We start from the raw sequence: 21220 nt of genomic DNA on the forward strand, positions 1-21220 counted from the left end.
TAATTCAGTGCATACTTCTGTTCCTTCCTTAGGCTGGAGTGACCAAGATCAGAGCCACCTCCAGAGTTTGTGTAAGCCATGTTCTTCTGGGTTCAGTCCTAAACACTTGCCTGACTTGTATGTGGATTGCAGCTATGCACTAGTGATTTTTGTTTCCAATTGAGGCATGTTGGCTTGTATTAATTTAGGGGGTTTTAATCCCCTAGATGACAGTCCCACTATGCAATATCAAGGTTGTAACTAAAGCCAGTGTAGCTCTTCTTACCTAAATCTTTTGCTGAGTCAAGTCTTGTAAAGTCCCAGTGGGATGTTTCACAGGCAAGGCTGACTCTGTTTACATCTCATCTCATGAGGTCATCTTGTCTACAAGCTGCAGCTTTGCAATAACAGGCATCCCTGGTGTGTCACTGATGCTGCTGATGTTTCATTTTTATAGAGTCTTTGACTTGAACTGAACAACTGAACTTCACCCCTTCCTGGTGAAGTAATTACCAGGAAAACAAGCCTTTTTGTTTTTAGATGGCACTTACAGTTTTTGATGTGTGTGCCCTTGCCATCCACATCAGATGATGTATGTACTGTTTGTCCTTTGTTTTGGCATTTTGATATGTGTGAGAGAGGTGAAATGGCTTTAAAAGCTTTTTCCTGGCGCCTGTGGTTTGTTGCAGACCCAGTGGTACAGGCAGAACATGATAAATTGAAATAAGATTGTTTCTCTGCAGTCTGACATAGGGATCATTTAGATGTGTAGTAATAGGTTGTCAGCTGGTGCAAAACCACTGTGCTCATTATGTGGCCAAACCTGACACCAAAGGAACTAAACTGAATTACTTGAGCTGGAGGCTGGTCTTTTGCAGCAAAGAATGGTAATTGTGTAGTACAGTAATATACTTCTTACTTAAGGGTAAAGCAACAGTTGAAAGAGGATCGTAGGCTATCCATTAACCTGGGTCTTAGTAAATGTAACGAAGTTCATGAGCACCTTTATAGTGTAATCTGGTGGTTTAAAAGAAAATGCAAAAATTGCAAAGGAGGTGTTGGGATCTTTTGACCCCTAAGTTGCTCCCCTCTCACAGCAGCCTCTGAGAATTTACCACAAGCTGTGCAGAAAGGATTTATGACCAACAGCTGTTTCTTGGCTGATTCTTGTTGCACTTCAGAGTGTCTCTCTTGAGGCTGGTGGAATTCTGCATTGTTATTAAAATCAGAGCCTTTCTGTGTTGGAGTTCATCATGTGACAGAAATGAAGACCTTGATCAGAACCAAGTTTGGTGTGTAATGTACACTGTGGTACATTACATGTACCAAAGTGTCTCCAGTCGATTAGCCCAATGTGGATGGTGGCACCAGAAAGTTTAATGCCTTTAATGCAAGTCCAAGTTCTGCTGAATTTCAATGCCATTTCTTCTATAGAAGGGATGGGGAATCAGAGCTGTGGATACAGATGTGGTTAAAGCACAACTTTCTCAGTACAATTTTCCCACTTGTGCTGATGTTTTCTTTCTAACTTTCTGTTATTAGTTAGTCCTGAGACAGCTGGGGTTTTATCTGCCATTGGAGTCTTCATTATCCTCCCTGCAGTCCTCTTCCACTTCATCAACAAGAAGCTCTGCTTTGAAAAGAGAGATGAGCTTCCATGCATGGGGCAACAAGGGAGAAGAAAACACTACAAAGAGAGGTCCAGAGTTCAAGAGGGCTTTGGTAGGTATCACAGTACTATACTGCCTTTGATGTACAGCCTCTTCTTGAAGCTTTGACTACTGGGAGAACAGAGATAAACCCATTTGCTGTGTCTTGGGTTATTTGTGTGGAAAACAGCAGGGTTTTGGATAGACTATACTGACCTCCAAAACTTGATCAAATGGATATACAATTGCTACCATGCTCCCATTATCTTTGTTGTCTGGAGTCGTATCTTGAAAAATGGAGGGCAACACTGGGTAAAAAAGCACATTCCCCACTCTCTCTCTGTTGTGGGAGTGTTTTGTTAATCTAGTGAAGAGCAAAATGTGAGCAATTCTGAGTAACAACACTACCTTTCTGCTCATGAAAGATATGCCTCTCCTAGTTTTCTTGTAGTAGCTATTACATGTTCTTTCATGTGTTTGTTTTTATCTGGAAACATGATGTCTTGGGTAAACCCATAAGTCCTGCAGTCAAAATAACTGTGAGTTTTACTGTGTTACAAAAGTAACATTTTAATATTTCTCAGCCATCAAAAATGCATCCATTCTGATAATGGTGGTAACTAGGAATTTGGTTATTTCATCATACATTTGTTTGTAAATTTGCATGTCAAAAGCGTATAATCAGGGTAATAATCAGCCAAGAGGAGGCCTCAGAAGCCTCCCAATTAACAGGTCTGTTCTCAGAGATTCCATCTTAAAGCTAATTGTAGAAAGACACAATTGCAAAGTGTGGAGCCCCCAGAGATTTTCTTGTTGTACATTTTGCCTTGTACACAGAGCTCAGCATGCTTTTGGAAAGGGCATGAACTCATCATACCTTAAGAGTCCAGGATTTATGGGAAATTGAAGGCTTGGATGCCATATGTAATAGGAATTCAGTGAGACTGGCTGCTTCTTGCTAAATGCATTAGTAAGCCAGGGACAGGCACCAGAAAGTTAAAAGTACTTGAAATTGTTTCCTTGTCCATTGAAGGTCCCAACTTTAATGTTTCTAAACAAAGACTATGGAGTTTTTTTAATAAGTTTCCTTCGTCGATATTATTTTTAAGTCTTTCTTCCCTTCTCCTCGCCTCTCATCAAGTGGTGTAAAAATGTGGCTTTTATTTCAGTTTTTAAGATGACACATCTCCCAGGAGTGTGTGGGTGTTGACATTCTAGGGAGCTGTCACAGGCTATCATGTAAACATGTATTTGCAATGCTTTTTAAAATGTGAATTATTAATAAACAGGGTGGCTGGCTTTTTTTGTGTTTTGTTCATTCCAAATTTTGAAGGACAAAAAATTGCTTCCCAGCTGACACACTCAGTGGCAATTTTCATTTCAGACTAAATCTTATGTCTGAGTAATAAACCTTTGAAAACATGGGTTTATAATGGAAACACTAATTCAACTTTAACTACAGCTGTGCCATACAAGAAAAATACCACACACATTAATGAGGTGCTAAATCTGATACGGCAGAGGAATGTGTTGTAATCATTAATTACAATGGAAGCTTAAAGTTGGAGCCTGTTTTTTCCGTTCAAACAAAATCAGCTTGGTGAGTTGGAGCTAAGAGCTATTTAAAAATATCACCTCTATATTTAGTTTAAATTTCATCATAGCATTTAGATACTTGTAAGGCCAATATGGGATATGCATGTAGGAAATGCTAATTCTTTTAAAGGACAGCAGCATGAGAGAATATATTAAACCTTGGGCTAATGTAGTGTGTCATACGGCAGATGTAGAAACCTGGAGCCTGAGCTTGGGCTGGGAAGCCAGGAAAGGCTGTTTCTAGCATTGCGGTTGCTTGGTGAAGGAGACTTCCCAAAACGAGTGTTGACTTCTCAGAGTTTGTTTCAAATTCAGAATCTGACTTTGCTTGGTAGAAAGAAGCAGGATGGGAGTGTTTGTAATGTGTAACTTATATGTTAGTGTTCACTTTTTGTCTTCTCAACGTATTCTGGTGAGCTGCATTTATTACAAGGAGATCCTGATTCTGAAGACTCTGCTGTTCTTTAACATGTAACCCACTAATGATTGCTCTTCCCAGTTCTAAGCTCTCACAGGGAAATCTTTTTTCTTCTCCACATCTGGAGATGAATGAAGAGTGGTTAGAATGTGTCTGTCTGAGAGAAAAGCCATTTTGCATTTTGATTCCTCTGGCATGACTATAACATCTGCAGTAGGATAAACCTGAATTTGCAACAGCATAGGTGCATGAACGCTGTAGCCTGAGAAGGTGTGTATGGGTTCGGTGCATGAGATGTTTCTTTTGTCCTTGGATCTAGTTGAGTTTTGAGTTATCTACCAATAAAAATGAATGTTGGTATAGAAACATAAGCAAATCTGTCTACTTTGCACTTTACAGGTGCACAGGCTGACATTTAGAAAATGTGCTGTAAAATGTCAAAGTTTATTGTTGTTGTTGTTGTTGTTTTTGTGTTTCTGTATAGAGCCTGACCTCAGAACGAGGCAAGTGATAGAATGCAATAGGTGCTTCCCTTGTCATGGCTCTAAGATACAACTGGCTGGTTTGTTCCTAATTTAATTTTAATTGCACAGTTTGTGTCCTTATGCAAGGAACAAGATAAAGAAAAAATCTTTCTGAAAGTGAGAAATTAATTGAAAACCTTTCAGGAGACTCCAGGACAAAGCCTCTTAGTTACTGGGGCACAATGGATAACATTTCTGATGCTTGAAGCTTTTGTGGATCCTGTTCTTGACTGCTTCATTGACCTTAGTAATGAGACACTTGTGCAAGGATGTGCTGCCTTGGTTACCTCTCACTCAGCTGCAGGAGTGCATTCACTGTGGGGGGGGCTGGAGCTCATCTGGACACAGCCAGCCTGTATTTAGGGTGGTCTTGGCACTGCAAGGGAATGCTCAGAACAAGCTGTGGAACCTGACAGAGAATGTGCTAAACATGCAACCAATAGCACAGAGTTAACTTCATGCGTATCAAGCTTGCTTGCTTGGCTATGCCCAAGCATGTGCAGAAGGAAGTGATGGTGGCATGAAGCAGTCCTGACACGACTGGAGTGATGTAGAGCCTTTATGTAGGTCATGTGCAGAATTCCTTAGTGAGGAAGAGATTAATAATCAGACCTTTGGCTTTAATATAGTCAGCTGGAGTGAATCCTCACAGCATTTGTAACCTTTCAGGTGATGTGAGAGTGTGTGTGTGTGAAATTTCCCCTTGGAGCATCCCCCCCCAAGCAAGGAAGGAGGACCTTCCCTTGAACAGAGGTCTGACAAATGTCAGTGGGGTCTCGTATGCCGTAGCATGAATTTCAGGACTAAGAGGTGGTGATGGTGTTCGTACATGTGGCATTGCTGAGCCCTTTGCTTCAAAAGTTCATGGGTGAAATGAACTTCACAGAAACATGTAACAGTGCTGGGAAAACCCTTGTGTAAAGAGCTGTATCTAACCATGTGTTTCAGTGCAGTGACTTGAAAAGGACCTTTTTTGTTCTATACTGTAATCTTTTTATAATGATGTGACCTGAGACTGGGAAAGAAATTGTAGTTTCCTGACTGTGCTTTATACTGAAATATACCAATTGTGCTGTGCCTTGAACACTTGTTGTGATGTTAAGGATGTACTCCTGTTATGTGGACCCAGCTTAAACATTGTGAGGTTTGAAGAAACATTTTTTTCCATTTTGTCCTTCTGTCTTACAGCCTTGAGGATACTTTCGGTTCATGTTCTCAAGCTGTTCTACACTGCGCTAGCCTCTAGGGCTAGCAGCACACTCAAATAAATGGAGATGCAGCTCTTTTATAAACCACTCATCTCCTGTAGCTGATATTTTAAGGAAAGCATCAACACCTATAACACTCAGCAAAGGCAGGAATGTTAGCAGCACCAAATGGATGTTGACCTTGCTTTGTGCGTGCAGCCCTGGGCACAGTCAGGCACCAAGGACCATCACTTGCAGCGTGCAGGATCATAAAATGCTAGCAGAGGCTTAACTTCATGTTTAGAAACCAGTAATGTGGGTGAGTGTGACAGGACCAGTCTGGAGTGCACAGTAGACTGTCTTCCTCCAATAGCATGGTAAGGAATGCCCTTTTCCAAAGAAATGCAATTGTGGTTGTTCTTTGTAACCGTGTTGCTGAGTATCCAGTAGCTCCATTGTCCTTGGTGAGGTGTGGGTTGGAAATGAGTGTGGGGTTATTTATACCACCTACTTGAGGTATGTATCTCAGCCATGGTGTTAGGTTCCTTGATCAGCCAGTGGCAAGAGGGAGAGAAAGCCTTGAAAAGGAAGCTTCTCAGTGTCCAAATGAAGCTGCTCTTCTAAATTGCTTTTTTTTCTTAAAATTGCTTGTATAGAGGCTTGTAGGAATAGTGGCTGGACATGGGACAGTGTGACTGTTGCCACTGATGTCTACCCTAGATATCAGAGAACCTGGTTTGCAACAAGGCTAAATTAAATGAAGGGTAAAAGGTGAGGGAGCAGTTCTTAAGTTGGTAGGGACAACTGTACACGCAGATTTATGGCTCTGAATTCTTTTAAACCATTTGAAACCAGGTCTGGCTTTCCCAGTGACTTCTTAGCTTCCCAGCATGTGAAGTTGGACTGATGGTTTGACTTAGCCGAAGTGAAAGGAGATGGGAGCTATGCATTTATCCATGTGTGTACAGGTGGATAACCAGGAATGAATAATTATCCACTGCATTTGCTACTGAGGGCTGTGGTTCCCAAAAAGCACTGTCTGCACTGCTTGGTGGTGGTCTGTACAGAGCAATTTCCATAGACTCTGTAATTCTGTAATGGAGTGTGTGTGGGGGAAGAAGGAGTAACAGTAGCTGGGTGACTTCTCAGAATGTTTCTAAAACATATTCATTGTGTTAAACAGCTAGACATGCTCTGCCACTGCTGATTTCCATGCAAGTAATTGCTCCGATTGATCCTAGCTTGTTGAGTTGCTGCAGACTGGGTAGCATGGTTGCAGGCAGGGTGGCGAGTCAGTCTACTGGGTCTGCTCTTTGCAACAGCTTGACGGCACAGGTGGGTGGGTTTGAGTGGTGGTGTAACTTGGTGTTTTCCAGCCTTTTGAACTTGTGATTTCCTTTTGGTTCTTCTGTCTTCAATCAGATGAATGACAGCAGCTCAGTTACAGACTGTGCTGTGCTTTCTGACTCTGGGTTTTTTCTTTTATTCTCCTAATTCAGTAATTACAGATGTTTCTTACTCCTTTACTTTGAAAGAGCACACTTGTCATTACTAACATCAGTTTTCTAATACTCCAATGATCTGTGACGTTCTTGATGCCCTTCTTGAAACCCTCTGTTTGAGAAGTACAAATAATTAAAGTTATTCATTGTTGCTTTTTGTACTGCCACTTGGTACAGAACTATTAGGTTTTTGAGCCTATGGTAACAAGTGGCTTTTTAAACACAAAGGACCTTGTTTTGATTTGGAGGATGTGACTGTCTTCAGTGGAATGACTCTGGACTTAACACCAGTGCTGAAGCAGAATCTGACTCTCTGGTACATCCAAGCCAAATGTTATGGTCAATTATCCCTCAAGTTTTTTGGTGGTGTTGCAGGCCAGGTTGGACAGAGCCTTGGGTGGCATGGTTTAGTGTGAGGTGTCCCTGCCCATGGCAAGGGGGTTGGAACTTGACGATCTTAAGGCCTTTTCCAACCATAGCTATTCTATGATTCAACAAGTTTCATAAAAGTATTTTGGTGGCAGTAGTATCTATCTGTGCAGTCACAGGTTGCCTGTTTTGTGAGTGTACTGAAATGAGTATGCTTCTGAGTTTAGGAGGGTTTACAGTCTAAGCAAAAACAAAGCCAGGAAGTGGTCAGTATGGGGAATTGCATTCAGCTCCTCAGCCCTGTTACTGGTGTAGCTTCTTTTTTTTTTTCCTGCAAAAGGCTCCACAGGTTTGAACAATTAATATCACATTTGCATATTTTTTCTTTTGTCCCTTTCCTCTTCTCCCCATCCCACTGAAACTGTAAGAATCAGTAATTGTTGCCATTATTTTTGACAAAGGGGGAGCATGCAACAAAGGAATGGGAAGAAAGAAGGAGGCACCATAGGGCTAAATATCCTGATCAAAACCACTTACGTCACTTGAGTATCAATTTTTACAACTAATTTGGCATGGCATCACTAGTAGCAAGCTGCCTGCAAAGACATGAGGTGATTTGGGAGTGAGGAATAAGTCTGCAGGCTTCCCCTGTGCAGGCTAAATTCTGTGCAGCAGGGTGCATTGCTGTCTGTTTGATCCCACATTTGTTTTCAGTTCACCCTTTTGAGACTTGCAGGACTGATGCCTTGCAGCAGTGGGTTTATTGCCTTGTTGATTTGTAACCCATGAATGCTTCCAATGAGATGTGTGTAATTTATTGGTATAAATCATTAGATCTTCCTTGAATGCCCTGGAGTTTCTGAATCACCAGCTGAAAACTATTATTACAGAGCACATAATCACTTGGAAAGTACCTCCGTCTTTTCATTTTATGCATTAAAGTCAGCTACATAAATAGCATTTTTATACCATGTAGGCCAAAAAGATACCAAGATATTATCTATTTCTGTTTTATCTTAGGGAAACTTGGTCAGCAGTGACACCCACAGTTGATGTGAACCTTGGGCACTGTCTGTGAACTTCCCTCATAATGCTTCTGCAAGGGGCTCCAATCAACTGCGCAGCTTCAAGTGCAGAGACTGGTTTTGACACTGTGAAATTTTCATTGGAAATACAGTTTCATAGAATCATGGAATCGCAGAATGGTTTGGGTTTGAAGGGACATTAGAGATCATCTGGTTCCAACCCCCCTGCCACAGGCAGGGACACGTTCCACTAGACCAGGTTGCTCAAAGCCCCATCCAGTCTGGCCTCGAGCACTTCCAGAAATGGGGCATCAACAACTTCAAACCAATTGCTTGGTTACCCTTCACTGTGAGGTTGGAAGGGCTCTGCTAGCATGTCCTTAAATATGATTCTGGCAACTGTAGAAGTGAGGAGTTCAGATTGTTCCCAGAACTGGGACAGAGGACTTCTTGGCCCAGTACTGCCTCTGCCTGCCTTCAGTGGAGTACATTTCTAATCTTTCCTCTGCTATTTTACATGTGTGCTAATTGGAGCTACAATCCAAAAGCAGGATCAGGGTCATTATAGTTTTAAATAGTTTAAAAAAAGTTATTAAATCATCTTACCCCTCCAAGCCTTCCTTACTCCCTTCTTTCATGAACAGCAAAATGACCTTGTGTTTTGTGCAGAACCTTGATGTTTTAGGCAAAAGCTGAGATTCACACTTTGGTTTAGGTCTTTCCTCCTAAGCTTGGAGCAGGACTTCATGATGGGTCTGTAACACTGCTTTTCCTAGATGTTCACACAAATAAAGCTCCTGTCCATGGATATGATCCATGTCATGGAAGGTGGACACGAGGAGCCAGTGAGCTCAGAAGATAAATCATTATCAATGTCTTAAATAAAATTTCTGGAAAGTGGGGAAGGCAGAGGAATCATTCATCTGGATACATAAAGTGTGGCTGTCTAAACTGGTGACCCAGCTCACCACTCAGAGTTTCAGTTGTGGACAGATGGATTCAACAACTTGCCCAAACTGCCAAAAAAGTTTTTTGGTACAGTTTTCTTGGCAGTGGCAAAAGAAAGGGATCTTCCTAAAACACTGATGTGACAAAAATGTCTTAAGACCTTTGAAAGCTGGGAGCTGATCTCTTCTTGTGTCTCTACACGGGACAGTGCATTCCCAGGCAGAGGCGGGGAGGCTGTAGATTTCTTCTCTTCTAGTGTTTTAGAAATAATCACTTACTTAAAAATTGTTCAGTTGTTATATGCTGGGACATTATTTTCAACCTGTGGTCTATGAACCTCCCTACAATGGAAGAGTTTGGTAGGCAGCTTCTACAAGGACACACAAAAAGTGATAGAAGAAAAGGCAGTTTGTGCCTATGCTCTATGACAGCTTGAATAAGGGAAATGTTCTAAGAAATCCTCATCTGGTGGCAATTGTTTAGGAGCCTGCATACCAAGAAAATGGAAAGACACTTTGTTAATATTACAAACCTCTGCATTGTGGTAGTGTTTGAAATTCTGCTAATAGTTTTCTTTTTTTTAGCCATACACTAATTGCACCTCTCAATGGGAACGCTACTCAGTAGTAATGATCTGATCAAGACGAGGGAATATAGATCGTAGTAAAGGTTATGATGGTTTCTGTGAGAGGCTTAACATTGATCCTTTTAGCTGATTTTCCAAAAGGAAAACAAACAAAAAAAAAGCTTTGAGTTAAGCAAGCGATTCAGTGTGAAGATTCTTGTTGTTAGTTTTAGAAGATGGAATTTGAACTGAATTTGTTAAACTGTTTTTTTTCCTCTCTCTCTTTCTTCATGAATACTTTTAAAAAGGAAAGGATTCTTCTTTCCCACACATTTTAAATTATCTTCTCAGTTCTTTTTTTTTTTTTTTGTAATACAAGTCAAAATTATTAGAGAATTCAAAAGTAAAAATCTGTTATGCTGAAAAGGCCACATTATGAAATATATTATAAACACCCTGTTAGAGCAGTGCCTGCTAATTAACGAAGAGAGCTCCTGGGAAACAGCAAGTCTGTAACAGAGCTCAGCCCCTTTGATCCTCTGTTGAGTTTGTAAAAACGCTGCCCGCTTAAACTTGTCTGCAGCTTGTTACACATTTTATCCATCTGCTGCAGGACCAAAAATAAGCAATTTAGAATTCAGCTGAACTCCAGTTGTTCAGCTATCACTGACTGTGGAGTCTTTGTAAAGAGGTAGAGGACAGGAGAAACAGCCAAGCAAAGCTTAAACAGTCAGGAACTGTGAAAATTGCACTGCTTTTACCTGTAAGGATTATGCAGGTGCTGGATTGCAAGTTGGACAGATGTGTTGCAGGTGTTACTGCAAAGTGGTTCAGGCTTTTTGGGTGAAATATACTTCAATGTCTATCCATTGTCTATAAACTGAAATAAAACCATTTGTTGGCATTCTCCAGCTTCACTTAAGGCAAATTTCCAGGTCTTATGTAGAATTGTGGATATATACATATCTGTATGTGTGCGTCATGTTTTCCCCTAGCTTACTTATAGCAAGATGATTGGGTCAACTACTAAGTATATGAAAGCTGTGTGTTCAAGTCTTATCTGCCTGTTTGGATAGCTGAATGACCACATCAAAGCCATGCAGGTGACTGGAGATCATGGCTTTAGTTCCCTGACTAAAGTAAAATCTCACCTTGAAAAATTCCCTCCATCTTTATGGTTGTAATGCCTAAAAAGGAGTCTCTTGTGCAGGACCGCGATGTTTGCCTGAGCTGTGGTACAGTCAGCCACAGCATCCGGGAGAAGTGGGATGGCTCTGTTGGACCAATTGGGTGTTAGCTCTGAAACTTAATAACAAGAGGAGCTAATTATTCCCTGTGCAAATATCACAAGTCTATGTTCTGATGATTTTAAGAACAGATCAGCACTTCATTTTAGCACCCATATGTTTTATCTGCATTGGTTAGCTATCACTCCTGAATGCCTGCATCTCTTCAAGGGCTACTGCTGTCATGTGTCTTGCTGCTGAGACGGAGGCAGAGTGTTATGAAGTTCTCATTTCATCTGAAATCAGAGTTTGATTCGCTGTTGCCTGTAAATAAATGACAGGTTAAAAATGTATCCGGTAACTAGTACTTACCCACTCAAATTTATCTCCTTCCGTGCCTATGAGAATCTGTCTGTTACAAATACCATCTCCTGCTAGTGATTTCTCTGGTGATGTTGACTTACCAGTAACAAATCTGCATTATGCTAAAAATGTGTCATTTGAAGTGTGTGAGCATTTTAGATTTATGAGAAAATAGATTTTTCTCTTTGTGCAAAAAATTGCACAAAGCAGAGAGGCTTCGCCAAGGGCAGGGTTGGAAAGAGGAGAGACAATGAAGGGAACAACTCGCCTCATGCAAGGTTAAGCCATGGCATTGTCTGTTCTTTGCCAAAGATTTAATGCATGGCAGGGAGCATTACCTGGGTCCTAGTGGCTGAACCAGAGGCTTCTGGTTGACACATAGATACTGGAACACTATGTGCCCCATGCCTGGAGAGTTTGTAACAGACATCAGCTCTTAAAATGGCTTTAGTAACCTACATTCCTTTACTGCTCTTGTCAGGACTGTAATTCTTAGTACATACTGAAGCTGATAATAAACTTGTTGGGAGTATCTGCAGTGTAAGTCAACATCACTGAACAAAATTATTTGGCACAAGTGTTTCAAAAGGTAAAGACATCTTAAGTCTCATCTGTAAAAAAGATGCTCACTGAGCAAGGTGGGATCTTTGTAGTCCCTGCTCCCTTAAAAAAAACAACTGGGATTCCCACTACATTTCTCTGGAGACCATTTCAGAAGGTAATACACATTGCTGCTGAGTTTATTTTCTTGCTGTTTATGCTGGGTTTACCCATATACAGTTTGACTGCACCTAGATCTTTAAGTTCAGCAAGAAACTGGTATTAATTTTTTATTCTTCTTTTTGTTTATTTTAGCCTAAAATCTGCAACTGTTTAATTCTTTCTTCCTAACCCCATCATCCTATTTGTAGGTTTCTCATTCTCAGGGCTCCTAGAAGAGTATCTGTCTTGTGATAATGTGGGAAGATGTATATTGGGCGAAAAGTCACCTTAACTTTCTGCAAGTCATGTTTTTATTTAGGCTTTACATAAATTTTGAGAAAATATGCATTGACATGATTCCGGTGTTCTTGTTAAGTTGCTTCTGTTCCCTGTAATTTCATACATATAATATTCTGCCTTCTGTATTTTGTTTGGTGATGGGTTTTTGTTTGTTTGTTTTGGAGTGTGTTTTCTTATTTGCTTAGTTGGGTTTTGTTTGTTTGTTTTGTTTTTGATTTCCATGAAGGACAAAACAAGTCTGGGTTGTGTTACTCTGTGGACAGAGAGGTCTTCTTCAGAGCCTTTCTGGAGAAAAACACTTGACATACTTGTCTGCTGTGGGCTGGTTCTGCATACCTTAGGCCTATCACTTAGATCAATCAAAACATAATTCTTACCAAGTTCTCCACCCTTCAATTTTCCCATCTGGACATGGTAATGCTAATGATGGAAGTCAGGGCCAGGAGATTGTTTGAGGTATTTGACTACAGGTTGTTTTGTACTTCTTTTCCAGGTCTGTTGACAGCTGTAACCAGCATGTATGTGCTTCAGAAAAGGTACTTCTGTTCCAATGTTCTATGTTTTTGTTTTAATGTAAGGTTTAGCAATTGAATGAAAGCTTTCTAGATCTCTGCAGAAATACATGTAATTTGTTCATCATTTCTGGATTTCTAACGCTATTCTCAATGGGTAGAAGTGCATTTTTCATTTTTTCTCTCAGTTCTACACATCTTACATACTGTGTCGACAGGTGTTGATGGAAAAGTAATTTACAATAATCTCTTACGATGCTTATTCTGTAGCAACCTGAATTACAAGTGACATGCTGGCAAAGCTGAACTGATCACCAGATACTTACATAGTGTTAAACATGGCTTCTGAGGCTGCTCAGAATTTCCTTCAGCCACTGTCATCTTGGATATCTCAAATATATGAAGCTATCCAACAAGCAGGAGACTCTGTATCTGCTTCACTGCTGAATTTGAGTGGAATGGGTCGTAAATCAGAAGACGAGAGGAACCGGGACTTGGAGAGTAACAAAGTTTATGAGGATTATTCAGAGGAATTGGATGATGAACGACACTTGGACCTCTGGGATGAGGAATACTTATATCCTAAAGAAGATGGTCACATTGGAGGTCATGATCTTGCTTTACAAGACCTCCCTCATGGCTCTGGCATGAGTCAGCAGAAGCAAAAGCAGGTTAAAAATACCGGCAGCTTACCAGAGCAGTGTGTTGAAAGCACTAGGTCTTTGATAGCTAATGGATCCTACTGGACAAACAAAGATCTCCAGACACTTGATCGGCTTCCTCCTATTGTTGAGGAAGAAGGTGAACCCTCCATGAAGATGGAATGTCATGGGCACAACCTCAGCTTGAGTAGCCCCTTAAAAAGTAATATTGGCAAGGCAAGTTTTGCAGGTAAGCAGCTAGCACACACCCTGACAGTATTATCCAGACCTCACTTTTCTGGTATCGATTTGATTTAGTTGCTAATCTGCTCATTATGTTCTGTGTTGTCTTTGTTTCCCACAGCTGAAAGAAAACTCCCCAAATCCCAAAGAAAAAATCTAACCTTTCCTCTTATTTCCAATTCTTCTTTTGTTCATGAGGCTAATCTCCTTGAAATATATGGAAATCTTCAGGGTTAAATGTTATGTATTAGAAGGCAATTGGGTCCTGTTGCTGCAGCAAGGAGTATTTTGCCACCTTCCTATTTTGTTTCTGGTAGCAGGACCCTTCAAAGGGAGTGTTTAGCCTTAAGCCTTTGCTTTGAGAGCCATCTGCCTTTGCGTCATTGCTATTAAAGATATATATAATCTCAAACCTTGTTTCTTTGTGCCAGGAATCTCAAGATGTTACTGTGCCATGTGCTGTGAATGCTGTACTAAAAAGCCAGCCATATCTCATGATTTTATGGATGAGAGGCTTCCAAATCACTTTCCTTCCCTCCCACCACCCCCACAGGCTTTTCAAATAAGGCTGAAGAGGACAGCAGGCAGGATATTAGGGGAAGGAGAACTGAATTTGATATTTTCAGTTTTAAATAAGCCTAACTATAACTCCTGATCACTAAGTGATGTGAACAGCTTTTCAGATGATTGTGTTCAGGACTGGATTTCAGCCATGTGACTTGTACTCATTAAATATTGCTGTAAATGTGGCTAGAATTTACCTTAGTCACAGAGGACTGATGGAGATGTACGTCCCAACCACAAGCAGGAAGGTGCAGTCCTGCTGGCACCATCCTTTGGACTTACTGTGTTAAAACTGCTCCTTAGCAACATCCTAGAAAGGGGGACAAGGGAGGAAACGGGGCGGGAGGAGTGAATCTACCATTTGAAGTTACTGAAGAACTTGAGACTCACTGACGGTCTTCAGAATTTGGCTTCAAATATGTAAATTCCTTCTTCTGAAGCAGGCAGTAGATGCTCTTGAAAATCTTTGGTTTATGATGACCAAGAGCTTTTCATCACTCTTGGCTTCTAGAGAAGTCTTACATATTTAGCTTTTTCTATGCAGACTGCAGAAGATCAGCCTGTTTTCTTTTGTATTTAATAGGAATATCAGACTGAGAGGGTATAAACCTTGATGGTGTTCTTTAAGAATGTTAAAATTAGCTCTTTTCTTTATTACTATTCCTCACTCTGTTATGGCCGGCAAGTAAATAGTTAAAAAGAGCTTTTGGTCTAGCTGTTCTGTCTCCCAAACTGGGACTTCTTGTTTCATATTCCAGATGAATGATTGCCGGTTCTCAGGTTAAGCACCCCAGAGCTGTATCTCTTGGAGCACAACCTCTAACCTGTACATATCCCCCTGCTTTCTGGTACCCCTATACATGCCTGTGTGATATCTTGCCCAAAGGGTTTGTTCATAGGCACAAGTCATTGCTGCAGGTCTGGATTTGCTATTATGTATCTATGTGTGTTAGGATTAGGTGTCCAGTGTGTGCACAGATGCCATGGAGCAGGGCATGGTAGTGTCCTTCCAAGTGGTGGTAGGGCCGTGGATCCTCCTGGTTCTATCCAGTGCTCAACCTTGTCTTCTGTAGAGCCTCTACCCCCAAGAGGGCCTGTTAAGCAATTCATGGCAAATCTCTCAGAGAGGGCTGGGGAGCAGCCATGTACTGAATGCATTATTCTGATGGTGGCCTCCAGATTTTGTCCTGTCTCTGAACTACACTGTGGCTGACTGGATCGGAGAGAATGTAGTGAGCTTTCAGGGAAATGGGGGCCAAGAATGGGCTGCTGTCACATAAGTGTAGTTTCTTACCTGCAGTCTTGTCAGCTGGGACATCTGAGAAAGAGCATCCTTAGAAGCATGTGATGAGCCAGATTCATTTTCTTGGTGAGAGACACATAGGATGATAGACAGATGCCAGAGTCACTGCAGGTAAAGGGGAGGGTCATGCTGAACCTCTCTCACAGCTGAGAACAGGTACTGATCAAGTAGTTGTTCGACTCGATATTACTGGCTTTCCTTCACAGTAAGCTCTATGGAGCCATTGTGGATCCGAAGGCTGGTCACAGAGAGCTGCTCCCCAGCACACACATTGCTGCCTCCTAGAGCTCTCTACTTCAACATGAAGCCCTCTGGGGCATTGCATAACTTTTTACACCAGAGAGAATGTCACTTCAAATGCTCTTAAGTAGTCATTTATCTTTTTATCAAAGGGCTGTCCAGTGATCTCAAAAGTTTGAGAGTTGGAGGGCCGGGAGCTGATGCCTTTTTTCTCACAACTTAGTTGTATAATGGGAGAGAAAGTGCTGAACTGTGTTTTGAAAATGCCTTCCACAAGCTCTTTGATGTGGAAGAACTCGTTTTGCTCTTCTATGTGACCCTTCACTTCCAAAACACACGCATGCTCTTTGTATTTTATTTTTCAACTCTTTATTTCCTCTTTTTCCTTTAGATTCATTCTCTAACATCAAGAGTGTGAACTCTTCTGATGGTAACCTAGACATGCAGAGAGACTGTAATATCCTGGCAACTTAAAATTTCAGTCATGGATTAAAAAGATCAAGAGAAGATGTTTGAGGTATCCTTATTTCTGTTAGCTTTGTTACCTAAACTTGTCAATGTAAGTGAGCATATGGGCTTGCTGACATTCAGTAAAGACGTTCAGTAGCATTATATTAGCTTTGCATATTTTTCCTTCCATTTGGCATTTTTTTACCCCATTTCTGAAAAATACATGTTTCCTGTTTATCCTTATATTCTTTTCAGAACATTGCATCTTGACTTTATTTCACTTAATGTACCATATTTCTCTCCACAATAGAATATTTTAAAGCTAGATTGGCACAAAACAGTAGCAATGCTGAATGCTTTTTGTTGCCATGGAAATATTTCTGGGCACTTACTGAAGACCTGGTTGCCAATAGTAATGTAACAGAAAATAGATATGTTTCATTTAGCGGCCACTGGTGATTAAAGAGTCACAGAATCCTGCTACAAGGTCATTCCAATATATGGTTTATTGGGTTTAGGGGAAAAAAAGCCAACAACCAAACTTTAGATGAGAATAATTTTGTTTTAAAAAATAAGAAAAATAAAATCCAGTGTTTTCCCCCCTCTCTTAAGCTTACAGCAAGCTTCTGAAATGAAGTAAAATAACATTAGAGTAAAAACCATCATTATGCCTTCTCCTTTTTATCAAATGTGTTTTTGATGTCATTTTGCTGCCCAGGAAATGTTTCCTAGCTCCCAAAGTGGCTTTTCTGAGGCCCCAAAGCAGCACACACATTATTGAAAACCATTTTTAGGCTCAGGGATCTAATTAAATATTTGAGCAATGAAATTCTTGGGTTCTTAAGTCAAGCATCTGTTAGACACAGTGAGGCATGATAATCGGCAGGGTGCAGGTTTGGCTGCTGCCAGGTCCTGGTCTGTACTTAAATGATGCTAATAACGTTGTGACAAGGACTCAAGAAAATGCAGTGTTTTTTTTTTTTTTCACTTTGTATAGTTGTAGATTTTTCAAATACAGATGAACTTTCTATTGCAGCTTCTCTGAGACCTCTCTTCATAGTCCAACTTCAGACTTCAACTGATAGAGAAACTGTCTCCTATTGCAGAATGGGGAGAGAGCAGCCTTTGCATCCCCTTGCAGCTAAGACACTGCTGCTCAGCTGACTGGGGTGGCTGGCAATACTGTGGCTGCCAAATCCATCATTACACATTTGGCTAAAAAACTGGGGTTAGAAAAAGCAGTGAAGCAATAAGACACTTCTAAAAGTAGTGCACCACAAGCAGAGGGGTAGAGCTGGCTGGTCCTTCCACTTCCCAGCCTGAATCTATAGAGAAAAAAAACATAATAATGAGAAAGGTGAAGAGCAGCAATAATTGTGCCATGAGTGCAATGGCTTTAGTCCACTTCTTACTCAGGGACCATGTCCTTTGGAAACAAAAAGTCAAAGTTACCATTAAGTTAGCAGTTTCAGCAGACACTGCTCTAAAAAGACATGGGGGCAGGCACATCAGCGGAGCCGAGTCTTCTGAATCAGAGTTGAACTATTTTTGCACAGAGAGTTCTGTGATTGAAGAGTCTCCTGAGCTATCTGACATTGTTTTCATAACCCTAGGGTAATATATAGGTAATCACTACACTTAAACTGCATGAAGTCCTTGGAGACTTTTTCCCCATCAATTAGACAATCTCAGTGCTAGCTAAAGGTTGCATTTCAGTTGCACTAAAATAATTATTTCCAACCTTAGACCAAGAAGTTTAACATCCTAATAGGAATCTTGTCTAGATGGCTAGGTAGCTATCCTCAATACATGTGTAAAGGGAGGCCTCCTCTGATGCCCTGTGAGTTTTTTAAACTAGAAAGCACTATTGCATTTACTTACCTTGGCCTCCAGCTTAACAGAGGTCACTGTTTTTTTGCTAGTAATTGCAGTAGTAGAGGAAATTATTCTTTCTGTTGTATATGAGCACCCCTGACCTCAGTAAATGACCCTTCCTACAGCCAGGAGTTCCTAGGCAAGAAGGAAATTTTCGTGAGGTCCTATAAACCCATATAGCAAAATATACCCATAACAAAAAGATGCTGCATGTGTGATAAATAAAACATCTGCCTGAACCTAAGACTACAGTAGATAGATGGCCAGTTTCCATGTTAAGATCCCAGGTGTTCGTAAATTTTATCACCTGTCTGGCTATGGAGCCAGCCAGTGTTCTAGCCAGAATGTAGCCCTCTAAAAATCACTGCCTGTACTCAAAGCAGGACATTTAGAGGCTGCACTGAATCAATAGCACTACTAGGACTAAGTGAAGAAAAGCAAAGACAGGCAGTGGACAAAAGCACTTCACAGAAAATGCTCCAGGCTGCTCAAGTGGGAGAAAGCACTAACGTGACTGGGGATATGCATCTGCTCTCTGAAGAAAGTGGTACGAGTCCTCTGCTTTCCGAAATGAAGTGCAGACGTGAGTTTGCACTGAATGCTTTCTCTCTGGGAAATTCATAACCACTCAGAAAGTGTTTGTGCACAGACTTTTGTCTTTGTGAAGGTGGTACCATGTTTCTTTTTATATTTAAAGTACTCCTTTGCAATTCTGGCTTTTCAAAGTTTCAAGTTATGAAAGATCTTCATTGCTGGTGCCAAAGTGTGTGCTGATGAGAGTACACACTAGTCCTGAAAGGAGCGTGGATTGTGGCATATCGGCTTCACAGCTGAGGGGATGAAACCAAGAAGATTGAAAACACAATTTTCAAAGGTCCTATCATTGTGGGCTCTGTCTTGGGCATGTCACGATTGCTGTTTACCCTCACTCAGTGATTTTAGACACAGTATCTTTGCAAGCTCAGAGGATATCAGTAGTTTGGGTTTTCACCAAGTTCCTCATCTGGTGGGCAGAGCTTCTTTGTGTCTGGGTCTTTAGCAGGCATGAGGAAAAATGCTGTGTTCAGGAGTACTTGTGATCTGCTCTTGCCATCTAGAAGATTGCATAAGCTGTATGGAGAAGGGTGTATTTGAGAGGAAGAAATGGATTTTACCATTCAATGCAGTTACAGAACAAATTGTGTGTGTGAGCGTGTGTGTTTGTGCATGTATTTTCTGATCCACTTTTGCTAAGTGGCATCCTCTTCCCACTCCCCATATGGCAATTGCAACACTATCTTCCTCTGGGAAGGTTGTTTGGGACTCAAGAGGCTTCATTTACTGATAAACAGCATCTTGGCAGCATCTGGGAAGTGCTGCCTCTCTCCTAGAAACCCTGCCTCCTCACCTTCCATCTCCTACTACAGACGAGGCAGGTGTGAATGATCTCATTGTGTTGTGGTGGAGGTTACGTGAAGGCATACTAGGAGCACTCTGCAGAGTTGGAGCATAGTATTTCAGTGTGCTGATACAAACAGTAGTATTTACTATATTTTATTTTACTTTTTGTTGGTGTTGCTAGCTTGGCCCGCTTTGTAGAAGGCTACTTATGCAAATCCATGATGGCAGACAAATGCTTGCAGAAGAGAATGACCATTAGGACCTTTGGAAGCATGGATAATTCATCTTCGTTTCTTCCTAGCATCTTTGCATTGCTTAACAGCACAAGAGTTGCTAATGTAAGGTTACTGCCAGAAGATGAGCTGATGTTGGTCCTCACCTCTTGCCAGATAAGATATGACTTCCTTGTGCCCAGTTGATTTTTGGCTGTTGGAATGACCTGTTGGTCATCATTTTGAGTGGCATCATAGGCTCCTGAAAGTTTTAGTAGCTGAGGGGAAAGGCTGCAGTCAAAGAAGAGAGGAAGATTACAGCCATGGAGGAAAAAGTGTGCAGTTTTATAGACAGTTGACGGTACTGTTGGGCTGTGTGAGGCTTCCAAGGACCGACAGGTCCTTAATCCACATGTAAAATGTAGAGTAGGTGAGGAGGGTGTGGTTGGGCTGTACCTCTGCAGTTGCTGTTTGCGTGATTCTCTTGCAGTTTCCCCAAATGGAGTTAGGGAGGCTTCATCAGTACCTATTTGTAGACCAACATGAATGACTTAGGTTAAATTTTAAATCAGTCCATAGCAAAAGCTATAGAAAATCCCTTCCAGTGACCCTGATAATAGCTCATGATCTCATGGCTTCATCACCCTACCTGATGTTCAAATGGGTGCTTCACTGTCTGGAGAGCTCGGTAGCCATGTGAAATGAACCATCCCTGGGGGAAACTCATTGCACTGGTCATGAGCGCTTGCCCACACAAGCTGGGAGCTTGGAGGCATTTTTTCTCCTCAGGCTGAGGAGCCCATATGGTCTATATGTAAAAGCATAATCTGTGTGGGAGTATTTTCTAGCAAATAGTATGAGAATGGTGGTGCTGGAGAGAAAGCCTGAATCTGGATTAATGAGAGCGCTGAGGCTTGCTGAACTTCTGCTTCGCAGGGTCAGTTTGGGGGTCTAGTCTTGTTGCCGTAAATAATGTAGCTATAAAACCATTGGGCCTGAGGGCCCAGTTTTGCAATTGTCAGTAGCTGATGTAAAACTGCAGCTGAGATATATTGCCCTTCCCTGATCACACAGTTGTGCTACTTCCCATGACTGTCCTCACAAGGATGCCACTGTGTGGCGAACTGGACCAGCTCTTTGCTTCAGCTGGGAGTTACATGCCCCTTCCCTAGTACTACTGAATCAGGTGAGTTGGCCACATTATTGCTAAAACTGAAACAAGGGGAAGGGAAGGAGGACAGGATTGTCCCTTTTGTGTAACAGCTTTGATCCTGAACACATGTGAGTCTTGTTGCACTACACACTCACTTACTGCTGCTGCTGAAATCTGTGATCTTCCCAGGAGTGCTATGGAAATGGTGGTGTTATAACACTGGTGAAAGTGGGCTGTGGTGAATCAACCCTCTGGTAGCAAACAGAAAGTTTAATTAGAAAAATCAGTGGGAAA

The 21220-nt window shown here is 41.3% G+C and overlaps 2 protein-coding genes across 2 annotated transcripts in view; both read left to right on the top strand.

The window, feature by feature from the left end:
* HIF1A (hypoxia inducible factor 1 subunit alpha) overlaps positions 1–21220 on the top strand; it is a 266600-nt gene that overhangs the window by 104599 nt on the left and 140781 nt on the right. The window lies entirely within an intron of this gene.
* The window catches only part of SYT16 (synaptotagmin 16), a 105112-nt gene that overhangs the window by 52314 nt on the left and 31578 nt on the right, over positions 1–21220 (top strand). The window contains exons 4-6 of the mRNA XM_061376456.1: positions 1522–1701; positions 12847–12889; positions 13136–13756. Coding sequence (XP_061232440.1) covers positions 13204–13756 — 553 coding nt within the window. The 5' untranslated portion in view covers positions 1522–1701; positions 12847–12889; positions 13136–13203. The remainder of the gene's footprint in view (positions 1–1521; positions 1702–12846; positions 12890–13135; positions 13757–21220) is intronic.

This window comes from Neopsephotus bourkii, unplaced genomic scaffold (genome assembly GCF_033783945.1).
Source record: "Neopsephotus bourkii isolate Nb327-2 ecotype Australia unplaced genomic scaffold, CSIRO-AGI_Nbou_v1 NB_1707, whole genome shotgun sequence".
Taxonomy (NCBI): Eukaryota; Metazoa; Chordata; class Aves; order Psittaciformes; family Psittacidae; genus Neopsephotus; species Neopsephotus bourkii.